The sequence below is a fragment of the Nematolebias whitei genome, chromosome 4 (genome assembly GCF_014905685.2).
Source record: "Nematolebias whitei isolate Nwh7 chromosome 4, NemWhi1, whole genome shotgun sequence".
Taxonomy (NCBI): domain Eukaryota; kingdom Metazoa; phylum Chordata; class Actinopteri; order Cyprinodontiformes; family Rivulidae; genus Nematolebias; species Nematolebias whitei.
Genome location: NC_056501.1, coordinates 28197419 through 28216245, shown reverse-complemented (window position 1 = coordinate 28216245; position 18827 = coordinate 28197419). Strand labels below are relative to the sequence as shown.

Genomic DNA, 18827 nt, shown 5'->3' with positions numbered 1-18827 from the left:
AAATAAATAAATAAATAAAAATTAAATTATGAAGCGCTAAAAAACAAACTAGGAATCTAAACGTCAAAGAACTAAAAAACACTTTAGTGAGTATGTGCAAGAGCAAGTAGACAGCCTAAATGTTTCATTTCTGGTAAAGAGACTAGTTGTCATGCTGATAGGACACCGATTTCCTTAACTTTGGGTGATCAGCAATCGGCCGATACTTGCGTGAGAAACCGATTTTACCTATTTTTTTTTATAGTTTTAATAACAATTGTCTGAACTTCATTTATATTTCAGAGCACTACCTCATGGCCAGTTAAAACACGTTTGTATTGTTTCTAGGATATTGTTCAAGGGTATGTTTTTCAATAAAATAAGATAGAAAATTGAAGGTGCATTGTGAGCTTAACACCTGACATGTCGCTTATAAAACAAAAAAATGGTATCGCCAAAATCAGAATTGGCAGATCAGACTTTTTAGAGATGGGTGATCGGCCAGAACACTGCAGTCTGTGCACCCGGTAAGGCGTTGCACTAAAATACCACCATGATTGGCAACAGGCACTGAGGAAGAGCGACAGATACGGGAAAGAATGTGTGAGAGGTTTGAAGCGGGAGCTGGTTGTTTGACTCATTTGCTAATTTTGCCCAGCACTTCAAAGCAGGCATCGAGTGATTTCAAGAAAAAAAAAAATCTGTTACGTTTAAAGAAATATTCTGCTTTTAAAACGTAACTGATGCAACATTACTGCATCACTGCCATGTTATTAAATTATTTAACAGTCTGTCCTGACAAGGATTTTAATTTAAATGTATAAAAGTTCATGAGAAATTGTGCCAAGCTTGATTTGTAAAAGAGTTCATTTGTCTAGCAGCCTGGTCTAAAACTTAAGCAGCAACAGTCTTGTTTTTTACACCTTTATGTGCTCGTTAGCAACTTCACAAAATTAATGTTTTTAAACTGGACGGTTTAAGCTTCAAATCGAGTACAAAAGAAAATATGTATAAAATAATGTTTTTGATCCAACTTAGGCTGTGGAGCTATGTCCCCTGTGCTGTTTCAAAGATTTGCTGAGGTTATCCATTAATAAACATCAGAAATTTACATATAGCTCTGTTTTTTATCCTGTTTGCTCTTGCCGAAGTTGTTTTTCTTCCTACTTTATTCTCCTCATTTTCTTTTTGTATACAGATTTCTTCTGGCTTTATGTATTGATCATTGTATGCTTCCATGTGCCAAACATATTCACTGCTACAGTATTTATAAATCTGCAAAGCACACGTGAAAGTAGTCATTTAACTTGGCAGTACGTTTCAATCTGCTAATCCATAAATAATGCACTTTAAGAAGATGCAGGTTTCATTTGATTGTTAGCGTTTTAGGAACAATCAGTATGCGTCTTAAAGCAACCATGTTAATGTGCCATTTATCCTGAATGACTAAGCTGAATATCTTTTGGTGACTCCCTGTCCTCCCTGTATTTCATTTTGTAGCATGGTTCATCGTTATACAGTAAGCGACCTCCATATGAAGGTTGGGCTGAATTCTTTATCCCTATTCTGACAAAAATAGATGCATAAAAACCATCTCTTCAGAAGCCTAACAAAAAAAAACATGAGTGGAAAAATGCTGAGAAACCCAACCTCTATAAGCCCATCTCTGCACAATTACAGATACAAACCGCTAAGATAAACATCTAAAAAGGTCCGATCTGCCTTCCAAACTTCGAAGACTCGGTTCATTTTTAATTTAACACAAACAGCATTCGTCAGCGAACACACACCAGATGGTAAAAACTATACAGCTAAAGAGTATGTTCATTTGGCTCAGCGTAAAGAGAAGATGGGCATACACGTTGCGTTCATTGTGTGAATCAACAGTGTCACAGTAGGAACACAACAACGTGTTCAGCACTGCGACTTGTTAAATGACTGAAAAAAACTGATTAACACCAGATGAGTAATGAGTTTAGCACAAGGGAAGACACAATGAAAACTTGTGCTTCAATAGCTCAATTTGTCACAGAGGACCTGCTGAATGTCTGAATCTGATTATAAACAAACCGTTCTGTAAATAACAAGGTGTGCTGTATGTCTGACAGCTGGAGGGGGAAAAAACAACATCCAATCACCTTTGCATTTATCACCGCAGGCAGCATTAGAATGATTAGACCTATTTTTAAACCATTTGTTATCTTGACGCTTTATTTCATGTCAATATTATTAGTGAGTCAAACGTTTCAAGCACGTCGTTTCTTTAGATTATATTAAGCGTTTTTTAATTCATAAGGACTTCCATCCAGTTAGATTAAAAATGTTAACACATTGACCCGTTCTAAAATTATGAGGAACCAACATTATTCTGCCCAATTCTTTCAATAACAGGTCAATAATCTCAGCAGCCAAAAAAGGGTTAAACGTTTGGAAACAGATCTTTATAAGTACAATCCACCGTGGTATTAGAAATCTCCTTTATGTGAAACAGAAGCAAATTAGGAAATGAAGTAGTACTGACATGAGCATACTCACTGCCCCCCAAAGCTATGTCCCACATTGTCCGCATTTCCTGTCCCAATTTCCACCTCGAGTTCAACTCCCTCAGGGGGTTTTGGTCACTTTATGATTCAGTTGGGTTAGTTCTTAAAAAAAATCTTTACTCGGTTATAAACTTTATAAGCCCTTGTGTATTTCTGGCAATAACTAATGTTTCAGCACGACTTTGAAAAGTTTAGCGTGAGAGGAAAAAAAATATTTGATTTCATACTTTTAATTGATTTGTGAGATCATTTACATCCATCTGTACTCAAGGGCAAAAAGAGGCAAGTGGACTGTGGTTTGTAAATCACTCATTTGACTTACATCAAAGTTGTTGAGGGCATAAGCCAGCTCTCCAGCCCCTCCTGGCTGGATCAGTGCTGAGTCTTCAGTGGATGTGGCCTGGGCAGCGTTGGAGATTCCTGAAACGGCGTGCTGGAGTTGTTTGTAGATCAGGTCACGGTTAGCCTTGTAGGCTGCCACGTCAGGGTGCTGCAGGCAGGCGCAGGACGCTTTGTACAGCAGGGGGACGTTTCTTTGGAGCACTCCACGAGCAGCAGCCATTTGGTCCTTGTGGTGAACGTCCTTTAGCTCCTAGCAGGATGACATTAAAAAGAATAAAAATTGGGGTTAAACTGAAAGCTGGAATACTCAAAAGGATGATGTACTTTCAGTTCAAAATGGGGCTGTCATTACAGAGAGACTTAAGTTTGTTACGGATGACCCAGATTTATTTCTGTCCCCTGCGGTAATACAACAGTCATAATCAGGCCATTAGAAAAGGGCCTTTGCAATTTAATGTGTTGCTATTCAGACTTTAGGATTGTATTGAAATGATATCTTCATGTAGGGGAGGGGAGCAGATAGTGACTGATGTATGATGGAAATTAAGGCCTTGCCACGAAATGGAACCATTCCAAACACCCCCACTACCAATCACTCAGCCCCAATACTTCATACATTCTCCTTGCTCACAAAAAACAGTAAAATTATAAGGACAAGCCATTTATTCTACAAAGCTCTTCTATTGCTGGCACGGATTACTTGCCATCTAAAGATGAGCTATTTAAAGTCTGAGAAATTACACACGAAATTTGTAGTTAAACATGTTCAAAGTGCACCTGAAATACAATTCTGATACTTATTTAATTTCATGACATTAAGTGGATGCAAAACGAAAGGCATATAAAAAAATATAAATATCTACATCACCTAAAATTGTTTCCTAAATTTTCATTTAACCTTCTTTTATACAGGTTAGTCTCACTGAGCCTCAAGGACTCATTTACAAGAGAGACTTGTTTTAACAAAGAATGAGAACAATCGTAAAAAAAACATAATAAAAAAAATAAATAAAAAAGCAGCATATAAATTGAAAAATTGAAGAAAATTACATTTACAAAAAAAAAAGAAACAAGAACAGCTGTTATAAAGTGATACATCATATTTTGTACTGTTTTCATGTTGTCAACATACATTTATACATACATTGAGATATTTTAGCTCTTCAGATCAAAATGTCACCTTATTCAGGAGATGGGTGCAAAAAGTTTTACTTTTGATGACTTAGTTTTCAAAATATTTATTTGCTTTAAAATTTTTGTTTTCCCATACAATAACATTCAGATCTCTTTAAATGCTACAAAAACATTGTTCTCTTTAAAATCTTTCAGCTTACTTGCTATATTTGTATTTTTATACTAATTTTAGCTTCTAGCTAAAATTCTGCTACTTTGAGCCTTTATCTAAAACGTCACCTATTTGAATTTTTAAGCTACAGTACTCATCTGCCTCTTTTGGCTTTTATCAAACCTTTTGCTACTTTTAGTTTTTACCTGGCCTTTTGATTTTAGCTTTCAGCTAGCATTTGTCTACCTTCAGCTTTTAGTTATTTTTCATTACTTTGGTTATTATTGGGTTAATTTCTAACTTTAACTTGGGATTTTGCTACATTTAGATTTAAGTACCCATTTGCTACTTTAGCTTATAGTTTGCCTTTAGTTAATTTATTTTAATTAAATGCTTCGTTTTGCTTTTATCTAGTTTTTTTTTTTAAACTACAATATTGTTAAATGTGTCTACTGGAGTAGACTGCATTTAGATTACCGGTACACTAAGTTGAATGAGTAGTGAAGCCAAACATTTGCAGAAAATGTTTTAAAAACTTAAGCAATCAAGATGGACTTTTTTTTCCTGTTTGCTTGGCATTATACAGAAATAGTGAACACTCAAAACTTGATGTTAATATTGTTGGCCACACTTTTATTAAATTGGTACAAAACAGCCAAACTAGCAGCAGCAAGACAAGAACAGTCTTACTGCAGACCAGCATGAAGATTTAAGCTAAATTATAATTATAACACACTTGTTTGATAAACCTAAATAATTTATTCTTGTCATACATAAATTACAAAATAAACTCAATTCAAGATCATTTTAATCTACAATAATGTGGAAGTGAGTGCACCTCCTGAATATGCACAAAATTTAAAACGTTTCAATAAAATACATTAAATCCACTTTGAGACCAACACTCGCACCATAGTGACAAATGGATCATTATCAACATTTCTTATTGACAAAATTTATTTTTCCCTCCATTTTTCTACTTAAAAAATAAACCTGTTCTTGTTTAGTCCACTTCACTGTTGTAATTACCGTTTGCTTTGTGGAATGAAGAGTTTACATGATAACTGTAACCATGCAACCCAGTCAACCCAGATGTGTTCCTTTAGTCTGATTTTTGCCATACGTTACCTGCTGTCTCTTGGCAGCCATCATGTTCAGTTTGTCCACCTCTGGTTTCAAGGCCTTATACTGGATTCCTAACTCCTGCTCGGTTCCTGCGTTGCGCACTTTGACCAGATTATCCTCCACCTGATCCAAAAAGACACCAAGTTATGCAAAAATTAAACGTTTTTCATGAGACAAATTCAAACTGAATTACTATTTTCAAACAAAATCCACGTAAATAAAGATATTACCAACTAGAAAGAGGGGCTCGTTTTAACCTTTAATGTTCTGCTTGGACCCTTTACAGATCATTCATGCAGTCACAAAGCATTAACTAGAACCAATTTGCCTAAATATATGCAGAAAATGTTTGAGAACTTTAACAAGTGCGACTCCACTCGGCTCATGTTATTGGTTCTTCTCAGGTGATTTGCCACTGACTCGTTTCCTGCTGTGGGCGGGATCATCAAAGTGAAAGTGCTCCGTGTTGTCATTGTTGTACGTTTCTACACAATGATGAAATTAGTTCTCTGCATTTAACCACCACATGTGAGATACACCCAGGTGGAGCAGTGGGCAGCTATGCAAGCACCCGGGAGCAGTTGGGGATTAGGCGAGGACACCACATGTGGGCACGGCAGGGAGTTGAACCTGTGACTTTCTGGTTCCAAGTCAGCTGCTCTACCACCGCACCACAGCCTGTCAATGTAAAGTGGGCAGTATCATAACAGGTCATCGTTCGAGCCACTCTGCCCGTTGTGATCCTTAAATCGCTCTATAATCGGACTTCAGTTTCTTTAGCTTGTCCCAGCACTGCCCACGAGTCTGGGTGTAGCCATCATCTGACATTTCTCTGTAAATGCACTCGTTTCTTTTGGCACCATCCATCAGCACGATGCGGAAGTGGCAGTTCAGACGTAGTTTGCAGTTTTGCTGGGTGGATCATTCAGTGACGTAGCACCACTGGTCAATCAACGGCTGCTGTCAGTTTACGTCAGAATCGGCCCCTCGGAGCAGCCCACTTGGCCCCATGAACCAGGCTGAGCGGAGGTGGGTACCAGAATGGGCAGGCCCTTAACTGGTGTGGAACCAATGAGAGACAGTGGAAAAGTGTCACTGAGTCCAAACACCATAAAAAAATCAAAAGTTGGGTTGACTTTTCACAAAAGTTTAAAGACTTTTCTTGAGGTTTTTATTGTGCTGAACATTTCTCAGCAGTATGCAACCCCTGGCAGAAATTATGGAATCACTGCTCACTGAGGTCGTTCTTGTATTGGCCAATTTTGAATTTAAAATAATATATAAATAAATAAATCACAGGCAGGCCACAAAACTATTTGTCAAAATCCCAACCTTGAGATTAGGGCTGGACGATATGGCCAAAACTTTTATCATGATACATTAATTTCGGTTGATAACGAAATAATTCAATATCGATATAAACAATATAAAAGCCTCAGAAAAACTGTACAAACTGAACAAATAAATTAATGCTCACCTTTTATTCGTATTTAGCCTTCAAAGAAATTTGAAATCAACGTCAAATAAATATAAAACTCTAAACTTTGTCATTAATAGTTTTAACTTTAAACAACAACATGAACAAACAGCCCATGCAGGTTTCTCTTTTGATGCAGCTGGGGATGTCGTTTCAGGGACATGTTGGCTCAAACTTTTATTGTGCTTCATCTTGTGACTCTCAGAATATTCTATCGAGTGGAAACTCTTCAGATGAAACAAGTTAGACGTGTTCCCACCGCTAGTTGGAACGACTGTCACATTTTGCAGCACAATGAAACCTGCAGTTCATCGGATCTTAGAAAGCCGAACCACTTCCACATCGCTGAATTATTCTTTCCTCTCTTATCAGTTAGGTAATCTGCTTTCTCTTCACTTGTGAAAGCTTGTTCAGTCACATTCTGACGGTCATGGACACTCATTTTGAAGCGAAAACTTAACGCGCGTTGGAGATTAGCCTAGCCTGCTACTGCCAACACCTTCTGGACTCTAGCTCTGTGTAACATCTACGTCACCACGCACTTACGTAGTTGTGTCACACCTTTTTCTGTCCGGGTTGAAAATGAAGCAACCCGAACAGAAAAAGAAATGAAGTCAGTGAAACGTTGTAATCCTATTGAAATATCGAAAATGTGCTTAAAACTCATACTTTTATTCAATACCGGTGATATATCACGACATATCAATATTGAATTATTGTCCAGCCCTACTTCTGGTATTAAGAAAATAAAGAAAAAGAATATAATTGTTGCAGACAGTCAGAAATTATAATTGTAGGATGTCTTCTTATACAAAATTACGTAACTAAAGCACGTAAGCTGCAGTCTAATCAGGATGCTATTGTGGCTGCCATTGTCAGTATTCAGGTGAGTCTCTTCTCAGTATCTCTAGCTGTGGGCCATATGCAGCTCTCAGACCCAGTGACCATAATCCTTGTTTTGTTATCCTGCAGGGCCACAAAAGACTAAAGCTCCATCAGGTAGCTCCCCTAAAATGCACAGCAGAACGAACCAACATAAAGCATGTCAATGGGAGACAGCCAGACAATCCGTTTAGTGGGTTGGAGTTTTTCCATGAGTTGAAAAACTCACAATAGGCTAAAAAATGTTTGGTTTGTTTTCAGACTTTTGTATTTAAAATATTGCAAACTTTCACTTGTGTTTACATAATGATCCAAGTCTGTAAACGAGCATCTGCAAGAGTCAAAACTAACGTTCTTTGTTGAGGAAAACTAATTTATTGTTTGAAATTACTGATAAAATTGTTTGTAAATCAGTAAGTATTAAATCGTCTCACCAGTTTAAGCTGCAGCAGGAGTTTGTAGACGTCGGACATGTCCGCCAGAACCAGCAGATGTGTGACGGCCGAAAGAAGGGCCCTGGCAGCACGAACCATATTGCCCCTTCTTACAGAAGAACAGGGGTCATCTGCAAATTCTCCAGAAGCCACCCGCATCGACTCGCCTGAAATTTTGTGACAAAGCAAAATACATTTGATTTATAGTTCCACAAAAAAAAAATGTTTTAAAAAGCAATCTATTCAAAAATAGATTGGGTCATTTGTTTTTAACCAATTAACAAAATTATATCACAAAATCACAAAACTAGCCAAGCTGCTCAAAAGAAATATAATTTTAAAACAGACAGTGCAATGACTTACTTTTTAAAAGTTTGTTCAAAGTTTTTTTGTGTAAGCCACTCAAACATAATAAAAACCTTTTGTAATAAAACGTTAAACAGAACTAAAAACATTGCTACTGAATTGTATAAAAACCGTTTATTATTGATAACGTTGGTTTTGAATTCCTGCTGAAATAATCTACACCACATGGCGTGTCTGAAATCAGTCACAGTCCATTCCCCACAACATGTTTACTGCGTCAGAAGTCATTATTAGAGATCTACAGGAGTGTGCAGGAAAGGTATGACGCATCTCCTGTGCCTGAATAAGGTCAGTTCGTGTCACAAAGTGTTCCTGCTCCCCAATAGAAGTACCCACCGAAAGGGGGGGGGGGGTCAAAACGACAACAATGGCTCACTGTCTGGTTTGTCCAGCGTGGCGCATTCGCTTACATCGGATGGGACTGCACAGCTGACTTAGCACACAAATTGCCTCTGTAGTCTCAAATCATGAACAGGACAGTAAATCTGAGCTTTACCTCAGCGGAGGCGACAGGCAAACGTGAATTGTAGAAAAGGCTTCACAACAACACTGCTGCATTCTAAAAACACAAAGGACAAGTACTTGTCTTGTTTATTTCCCTATAATGTGGTCCAGCTCTACAGAGACCAGAATAGGAACACGAGAATAAACGTGCATTTTTCTTTTTACGAGTGACATGCGCTGCGGAAATTGAACAACTGAAAGCCAATTTTGCCGTTGATGTTCGAGTTCACCTTTTTTTTTTTTAAACCATCTTCACAAATTATTCCACTGTGACAACAAAGAAATGCACGCGTAGATAATTGTTTTTTTAATGCGTAACAAAATGAGAATAGTCGGCACACTATTTTTAACATTTACTTTCATTTTAGTCTTTGCTTATTAAAATTATAAACTATTTACTGTCATTAAATCTGGCATAAATCTGTTCATGCAACTATTAAGACGAGAAATAAGAAGTGAGAAATGTATAAATTATAACATGTTTTTATGTTCTGAATTGAGAAACTCTAAAGCGGGGTGTCAAACTCACTTATAAAAAGGGGGCCAAAATTAAAACCTTTCAAACTAAGGGCCGGTTTCAGAAACTACATTAACTCAAGTTATATATTGGTTGAATGTTCCTCAACAAGAGTGTGATTGGTCTCACTTGACATTCTCTGTTGCACTTTTGACATCATATCAAAGATAACTGAAAAAAATTCAAGTGATAAATATTTTACGCTTAACGCATCATCTTGGGGGCCAGATAAGATGTCAACGAGGGCCACATTTGGGCCCTGGGCCTTAAGTTTGACATGTGCTCTAAAGTGTGTCGTTAATCAGATGGGTCATATGTTATAAAAATGTAACCACTGTGATGGAGCAGACCTCATGTGACTTGTGTGTCATTCTCTGAGTGACGCTCATCACCACCCTGAATAACAGTCAGCCAGAAGACGAAAACATGGATAACAGGCACATTGAAGCTAGTCAGTGGACTACCAGTGAGGTGTTACTCCTTATGAGTTTCCATCATGGGGGTTGGGGGGGGGGGGGTTTACATTACAGGTACTCCTTCACATGAAACAAATTGAGGGTTAATGCCACAAGTTGGCATTCTAAAATACAGCAATCAGCAGAAACTTGGCTCTAGCATAAACACAAAGTAACATTTACCATGACAGTGAAGATGATGAAATCTCTTGTTATAAAAACCAAGTCCAACAGGTTGTTTAGGGACATATCATGTATTAAATATCTTTAATTCTTTATCAACCAGGACATGATAATCCTGAAAGGCTGAAATGAAGGCGGCTCGACCTCTGAATAGCTGCCTCAATTCAAACTCCAGTATGGATCGTTGCACCTTACAGTTTTGAACTGAGAAAACTGCTTGAATAAAAAAGCCTAACGTCTTCAAGAATTAAAACACAAGTCTAGTTGCTTTTGATTCAATTTGTCAGAAATCTGTTGTTGCAACCAGTTAAAGCTTTTTTGAATCATGTGAGAGAGGAGCAAAATAAAAACAGAGCGGGTGCTGCTTACTTTATTTCACCACTCTGTACACAAACTTTCATGGGTTCAGAAAAAAAACAAAAAAACTTTGATTTCTTCATACTTGACATTTCTATACATATTAAAACTGCGTTGCAGTTGTTATGGTTGCTTACACACGAATAAGATTTTTTTTTCCAGTTTGCAGACTAGGGGTGCACCAATAAATCGGCCTGTGGATTTATCGGCCCCGATTTCCTTCATTTTGGGAAATCAGCCGATAATTACATGAGAAACCAATTTAACAGATTTTATGTAGTTTTAACAACAATTGTCTAAACTTAATTTAGATTTCAGAGCACTACCTCATGGCCAGTTAAAACAAGTTTGTATTGTTTCTAGGATATTGTTCAAGGGTATGTTTTCCAATAAAATAAGATTGGAAAATTGAAGGTGCATTGTGACCTTATAACACTTGACAGTGTTGATTATAAAACTAAATCAGTATCGGCCAAAATCAGAATCAGCAGATCAGACTTTTTGGAGGTCGATGATCGGCCAGAAAACTGCAATCGGTGCACCCCTTTTGCAAACCTTATACTAAAGTAGCAAAACTATAATTACAAGCAACTATAGCACAATGTCAGTCTCACACTTCTTGTAAAAACACATTTATCTACTTTAAACAGAAATGTTCAGTTTTGCCATTTCAAAGCCCTGACTTTTCATATGACAACACCTATGAACTACAGTGTACAGGTGTCATCCTCTCACAGCCAACAGGTGTGCTTAATTGAACAAACCAATCAGGTATGAGCAAGGAGCTGCAAGGGGAAGGCTTCGACACAAAAAGGAACAAAAAAGTTTTTACATTGTTTTTGCTTTTTCACCAAGTCACTATCTGTGTAGGATACATGATTTTTTTTTAAAGTATTTGTCTACCATTCGCTGAGCTGACAATAAACGGTGTTTCCCCTACATTATATAGGCAGGGTGTCCCACCCCGTCAATAGAACTGAGCGCCCCGTCTACTAAACTGAAAATCTTGGGTGTTCAGCCAATTAGGTGTGTAGTTGTGGTTATTGTATGAAGTGTTTTTTGTTTGTTTGTTTGTTTGTTTGTTTGTTTTTTGGGGGAGGCTGGTTTTAAAATCGTGTCCAAGCAATCATAAAATAATTGTGAGATCAAGGCCAGAATTAATAAGTAAGAGAACAACTTGTGTGCCTTTAGGGCTAACAAAGGCACATGTAGTTACAAATATGCATTCATTTCTAAATACATATAATTTTTTATCTTCATTATTTATAGGAACATCTTTTCACAAATATTAACCGTTTACCCATAACCCTGTTCCTCAGTGGTTTGGACATTAAAATGAAATTACATTGGTGGGGTACGAATTGGTGAAGGAGCAAATGGGCACAAACAAAAACAAAGTGCTCCAGAGTTGCAAACAACTACAAGGTCAATAAATTCACTAAAAGTTATCCAATAAGTTGCATTTAAAAGCTCAAACTTGTGGCATGTAAATGAACGAGAGCTCAGACAATCCAAATCTCAAACTAATCCGAGTCTTCTTTTTCTGTAGTTATCCTTCTGAGAATATTTTTATTTTTCCCTCTTAATTCACTAAACCACTTGAGTCTTCAATGCAAAGGTTTGATTATAAACAGCAGTATTGTGAAAATTTTATTCAACTAAAGCATATTCTGATCGTTTGCTTCGAGTTCATAGCAGTGCAATTTATGTTGGGGAAAAATTAAATGGACAAACTATAATCTCATGCAGATTTACCCATTTTCCTCTTGACAGCTCAAACTAAAGCAGTTTGTGCAGATGATCGACAACACGGACCTCAAACCAAGTCCGCACCCTCGGGCTGTTATTCCCCCCGTGAAGAAAATCAATAAGGCCATTTTCGGGCGGGAGATAGTGATCAGTGCTCCTTTAATAAACTTCCATCTATCCAACACTCATCTGCAGCCCACCATGTGCATGATGAAAAGATTAAAATGTATATCACACAACAAGCCTCTCAAACTGAAGGACATCAAAGAGACATGTGGGAAGGGTAAGAGGGAGAGAGCAAGGACAAAAACAGCTGAGTAAAGCAAACATCTACGATGATAAGAGATGTCGGCTGGCTTGTGATTTAGTTTTAATAAAACGTGTTACATGAATAATAAAAGGAACATTGTGGAGCAAGATGTGAGTTTTATAAATAATTTGAGGAGAAAATAAAAACTGTTTAAAAGCTATTCCAAAGGAGTTTTATTAATCAACCAAGTCAGTATCACTGTACCACTTTTTCTCCTCTTCAAAAACAGCTGGTGAGCCACAGCTGGGTGAAATAAGCTTTCTGAATCCAAGGTGGTGGCGTTACACTCATCAATGGTTACATTATTAGTCTAGGCACGCTCCAACGAGCAGCATGGCATGGCTGACAGCTAGGCCAAGGCACCAGCTAACAACAGGCACTGAATACCAGCCCAGTGACGGCTCATCTCGACTACACTAACATTCCAGGACACAGAACTGCACACGCTTTCTAGGGACATGGTTTCTACCTCCCAACAATTCTAAGCAGAGATCTCGAGAGAAAAGACACGGTGGCACAGATGTCACTTCACAGGGTGATAACCAACCTTACAGTTTGAGCTACCTGGTCAGAAAAAGCAAATACACAGTGAAATAAGGAGAAGCGAGGCCCGATTGTGTGCTTGTTAGACGATAGAACTCAGCATCGCAAGACAAATCTTAATTTTCATGGCTAGTGAGTGAGCTGATGGTGGACTCCTGTCTTGAGACTTGTGAAACTAAAGGAATTAAATTGAAAGTAGAAGATGAGTGGGAGGACTCCCGCACCCCACACAGGAGGATACAAACATTTAAATAAATCTATCGGAGACGGTTGGAAACTATTTTCCTTTATCACTTCATGTCCTGCGCTGCTCTGATCTCTGCTGTAACAGCTTAAAAAGGGGGAGACATTTTAATTAAAAGCAGAAACAGTGGTAGATAGCTCGTGTGCATCACTTCTGCCACTAAATGAGTTTGGACTCTACGACCCACCTCAGTGGACACCTTTTAAACAGATGGGCAGGCAAATGCAGACTGCTACTGTGATCATTATCAACACAGTTTGTTAATAATGTTGACAAACAGACAAATGAGGATGGCCTCCTTTAAACCGTGTAAATCAAACCTGCTCCTTGTAAGGGGCCTTGCAAAGATCTGACAGTGCTTGAAAACATTTAAGAATTGTACTTTTGACAATAAGAGAATGTGTGTGTCTAAAGCAGTCCTACTGTTGACACTCATGTTAAAAATATATTTAGAGCCTAATTTTGCTGATTATTTTTAGGACCAGCTGAAGTTGTGGTTTTGTTTTGAGTTCATCGTCATCAGTCCCAAAGGTGGTGGTTGTAGAAGACACAAAGCCCGATAAAGACTGCCTACCTGGAGATGATTCAAACCATCTGTATGCTTTAATAAATTCTATAAATGGGCTCCTTGAGAAGCTCACAGCAGAAGGAAATTCATCTTGCTCAAAGCATAATATTTCAAGGTCTTCTTCGGCGGAAGATATGTATATAGCTTATGATTTATTTATCATTCATCCTATCTTGAGAAGCACTTTATATAAGCTAGAAACCCCACTATGCGGCTGTGCGTCTTTCAGAATACCTTGCTTACGGACGTCCTCCACTGCAGCAGTGAGCTCATCCTTAAGGAACTGACTTTCCTTTGCAATCTTCTCTCCTTTTTCAAGGAAGTTCTGGGTGGCGTTCTCCACAGAAGCAGCCAAAACATGAGCCTTCTTAGATCGTCCCTTCTTCTTGTTAGACGGTCCTTTGTTGCTGGAATTTACCAAAGTTGTTACCTAGGCAAAGACACAAAATGTAAAAAAAAAAAAAAAGAATTCTGTTAAAAGATTAGACTCAGTTGACAGACTTTATTTATTGTATTAAATAATACCTTTAGCATCCCTGTATTTGCCTGACAGATGATCAGAATGTAACTAAGATTTCATTACTACTACACAGCTGAGAAGAAATTAAATGTTTGAAAGATGGTTTACCAGCTACCATATATTGTGTTTTTGTCATTTCAGAATATAACAAACAAGAAGCCTATTTGACTTTAGAATTCATACATTTATTGTTGTTTTCGAAGTCCACAGTCGGCAAACTACTCTGTACATCGTATTACCTGCGTGACAAGGGGCTCCAGTAATCTCTCCACTGCCAGAGTCCGAATCTCGAGACTCTTTGGGTCCCATTTAAAGTTGATGTTGGCTGTGTTGATGCTCGTCATTCTGCCTAGTTTTTATTTGTGAAAAATAAAAATGTTAGGTTATGGAAAAATATAACAAATTACACATGGTAAAAAAATAATAATCTTTGTCTCCCTCCCAACAAAATACTGGTGGTATATTTGTATACCATACTTTTCGGTCTATAAGGCGTATCGGATTATAAGACACATTAGGCGAAACAAAACAGTCGGATAAGTCAAACTTTATTCAACTCATTCACAATAACCACGTAAAATCAGTTCGAGGTCAGTAAGCACAACCAGAATCAATACATAAGGTTCACTCTCAATGTTTGATATAATTAAAGGATTTTAGTGTGCCTTGTAGTCCACGGTAGTCTTACTACATAAAAGATCGTACAGACTACCAGACTAATAATAACAAAACAAAGTTAAAAAATGTAAGATAAAAATTTAAATTCTATTTTCTCAAATAATCAACAGGTTTTATATTAAAATAACTTGACAAAAACAATTAGTTGATCAATAAGAGTCTTGTTTTGTTTTTCAAATCCCAACACACTAGTGTAAAGCTTGAGCTGAGTGAATCTTGAATTTACCATCCCGGAGTCATTCTTTAATATAAACAACAACAACATTTAGTTTGTTTGAAATGCTATTTTTTTTTTTTGTATTTGCTTGTTTTCCTTTTGTTTGGTTCTTCCCACGTTACCAAACCCAAAGTGAAGTTGCATAATCACATTCAACAGCTTTAAAAAAAGAATGTAAACACATTGATCCAGGACAACCCACAGATAGGCTAGAAAATCTAGATCAAAATCCGTCAGAAATCAGTTTTAGGACCCACACGCTTCATAATCTACATAGGTAATGTAGGTCAGATCATTCCTGATGCGTTCTTACATTTTTATGCTGACGAGACAGTTGTTTATCGTCGAGCTAAATCAGTTTCTGCTTTCAACATCATCCAGTCAGATTTGTTCCGTCTCAAACTTGTGCTAAATGCTGATAAAACCAAAGGGATGTTGTTTTCAAACAGGAAGTTGTTACCAGCAGTTCTTCCTTCTATTTTATCCTTGAATGGTGTTCCTAAATTTGTTGATTCTTATAAATACTTGGGAATTTGGGTTGATGCACATCTCTATTTTAAGCCTCATGTCAAAAACTTGGTAAAGAAACTGAAAGTAAAACTGGGTTTCTTTTATAGAAATAAATCCGGTCTAACTCTGGATGCCAAGGAACGTCTTGTAACTGCTACTTTCCTTCCCTCCATTGACTACAGTGACATTATTTACATGAACGCTCCTACAAGCACCTTGCAGATGTTGGCTGCCGTCTATGCCGTGTTAAGATTCATAACTGGCTGTAACTATTGTACTCATAACTGAACCCTGTGTTCACTGGTCGGTTGGTCATTATTAACTTCACACAAACTCACACACCGATACATTTTCATCTTTAAAATCACTCCTCTGTCTGCTGCCTTCAAAAATCTTCTCCTACAAGTCATTTGTCAGTGCAGCTACAGCGTGTGCTCCCAAGACATCATTATCTGCAGTGTACGCTCTGTGCGGACCGAATTTGGCAAAAGGGCCTTCTCTTACTCTGCTCCTGTAACACCTTGCAAAAAGATCTGAAGCTCTTGACTTTGTCTCTAAGGGAATTTAAACTACTGTTAAGTTCATGGCAAAAACCAACGCAGAAACGTTCCTGTTTTTAGTTTCTATATCGCTTTTTAATGTAGCATGTTTTTTTTGTCGTCGTTTTATATCACTTCTTTGATATACTTTGCATTTTATGATTTTATATGAATGTTTATTGTCTGTACCTAATTTATATTTTTTTGTTTAAAACTGGTCTCTCTTGTAAATGAGCCCCTGTGACTCGATGAGACTAACCTGTATAAATAAAGGTTGAATGAATGAATGAATGAAAATTATGAAATCAGAGTTTCGCAATATAGGCATGATTACTTGTTTTTGTCACTGAGATCATTTTTTAAGCTCAAAGCATACAGCTAAAGACAGGTCCAAGCTTGTTCAGTACTGATGGGGCAACTTAAGCTCTTATCTTGTTGATGTAGCAATCAGTTCTAGTGAAATTTGCTTGAATCATTTAGTAAGACTTATAGCTACACCACCTTGTTTTTCTACACATCTAACAATTTTCATTTCCTTAAAATCACTTCTCTTTTCCATTTATATTAAAACATTTTTCTAATTCATTATTTGCCACGTAATTTACTTAAGTGCAAGGCTTGCCTTTTAGAAAAGTAATTCAAAACCAAGTCATAATGGCACAAAAAAGGGATCATGAACCCATTTTCTTTTACTGCAGATGATGGTTCCTACTTTCAGTCTCCCAGTGCTGTGAACACGGAGAAACCCTATTGGTATTTACAGAAGTTAGCCCAGAGTTAATCTGAACTATAAGAAATAAAACACTTAAAATTAATTATCCTTTAAGATCTTTATATTGGCCTCAAAAAGTCTGAGCAATAATCAAAATATTAAAGCCCTTGTTGGAGCCAAAAACCCTTCCCTCAGAGAATGACTGCCAAATAACACTGTGGCCCAATTTCGATTTTTCTTTTCAGGCTGTGACTGCAACTCTATTGATTAGCCATCAAACATGGAGCTAGCAAGGATAATCAGCAAGCCCTGAAGGCCAGGGAACGTAGACTGAAAAGTTGGTCAGCTGTAATGTGAAAACAATGCCTTATCTAGCTAATGCCCTACATTGGCAACAAAAACTAGTGGAAGCAACAAAACATGGGCTCTACTAAAGTGGGTATAAAACATGGGTGACAAAGAAATGGGTACCTAGACTTCACATTTGACTACTCCATTTATGACTCTAGTTGAGTTTCAGTTAAAAATACATGACTATATAGGTAGAAAATTAATACAAACTTAATTCTAGCAATTGTGTCCTCAATTTAAAAATGGGTATTCCTGCCAAAAAATACACGGTTAACCTTCCCAGTAAGGGTGTGGCAACTCCAAAAAGGTAGAAAAAAATCTTAAATTCAACCATTGCAGTTGTTTTTGTAATGCTAGAATAAAATGTTCGAATTAAAGTTAGTTTTAACCAAGTTTTTAACATTAAGAAATGTGGGGTGAGGTGATGAAAACACCTGGTTGCTAACGTTTGGTGCGAACTGTTACAGGAAGTAGCTCACCTGTCGTCGCTGGCAACTCAAACAAATGTTACCTGGTTTATTAAGGACCAATTGAGGAAAAATAAAAACAGAAAGTGTCGTTTATACCATCTCTTAATTAAAAAAAAAAAAGTGAATAATTCAACAAGTGCTTTTAGCGTGACGTAACGTTACCTGCTACATAACGAGCCTTGCTAACGTTAGCCGACAGGCAACAAACACTTTAAACACATTCGCTCAAGTGGAGGAAAAACTTCGTCTGTCGAGTTAAAATGGCTCTAAAAACACCCAATTCGTTTATTAAAATCTTAAATAACCTGTGTGGACGAAGTAACGAGGATACGCTCCGGACTCACCGACAACAATCCGCTAGATTAAGTGGAGTTTAAAAGTTCAAAATGGAGGAAGTCTGGGATCCTCCAGCTGAAAAGTTTTCCTCACCTCTCACGCGGGCTGCCTCACAGCTTCACCGCCGAAACTGAGCTGCTTCCAGTCGGGGGAAAATACCTCGTAAAGTCAGCACGGTTGTTAAAAAGAACAATCTTCCCCACTTTTCCCACTGGCTGGAGAGTTTCGGTTGAACCCGTTCCGATTGCCCAACAATGGCTGAAGTAGCGAAGGGGGGCGGGGCGGTGACCGAATATCTTGAACTTCCTGGCGGCGGAGGGAGGGAGGGCGACCACAGGCCGCAGCACGCCCGGACAACACGGACGTGTTCAGGGCGTAGTCCCTCCGTGCCTCCATGTCTCCATGTATGGGTTAATTGTTGCTTACGAAAGAAAACAGAGATCACTCCGCTGAGCAGGGACTATTGTCTGTTTTATGGAGCCTGAAGGACATGCAGGCTGTCAGACAGCACAGCTGAGAGAAGTGAAATAACTGGGGAATTTGAAGTATTCCTGTGGCAGATATCCATGAGGGACTCAGATTTTCCATGTCAAGTCTTCCCTGAAAAGCTGAACTCAACTTTCTGTGTGGT

General features: G+C 37.8%; 1 protein-coding gene across 1 annotated transcript in view; it reads right to left on the bottom strand.

Moving 5' to 3' along the window:
- The window catches only part of ctnna1 (catenin (cadherin-associated protein), alpha 1), a gene marked incomplete in the record, with an annotated part of 88646 nt that extends 70188 nt beyond the window's left edge, over window positions 1–18458 (bottom strand). The window contains 6 exon segments of the mRNA XM_037675375.1: window positions 2845–3114; window positions 5278–5397; window positions 8068–8234; window positions 14098–14293; window positions 14623–14732; window positions 18290–18458. Of these exon segments, the coding sequence (XP_037531303.1) occupies window positions 2845–3114; window positions 5278–5397; window positions 8068–8234; window positions 14098–14293; window positions 14623–14727 (858 nt within the window).
- Window positions 18459–18827: the final 369 nt, after the last annotated feature.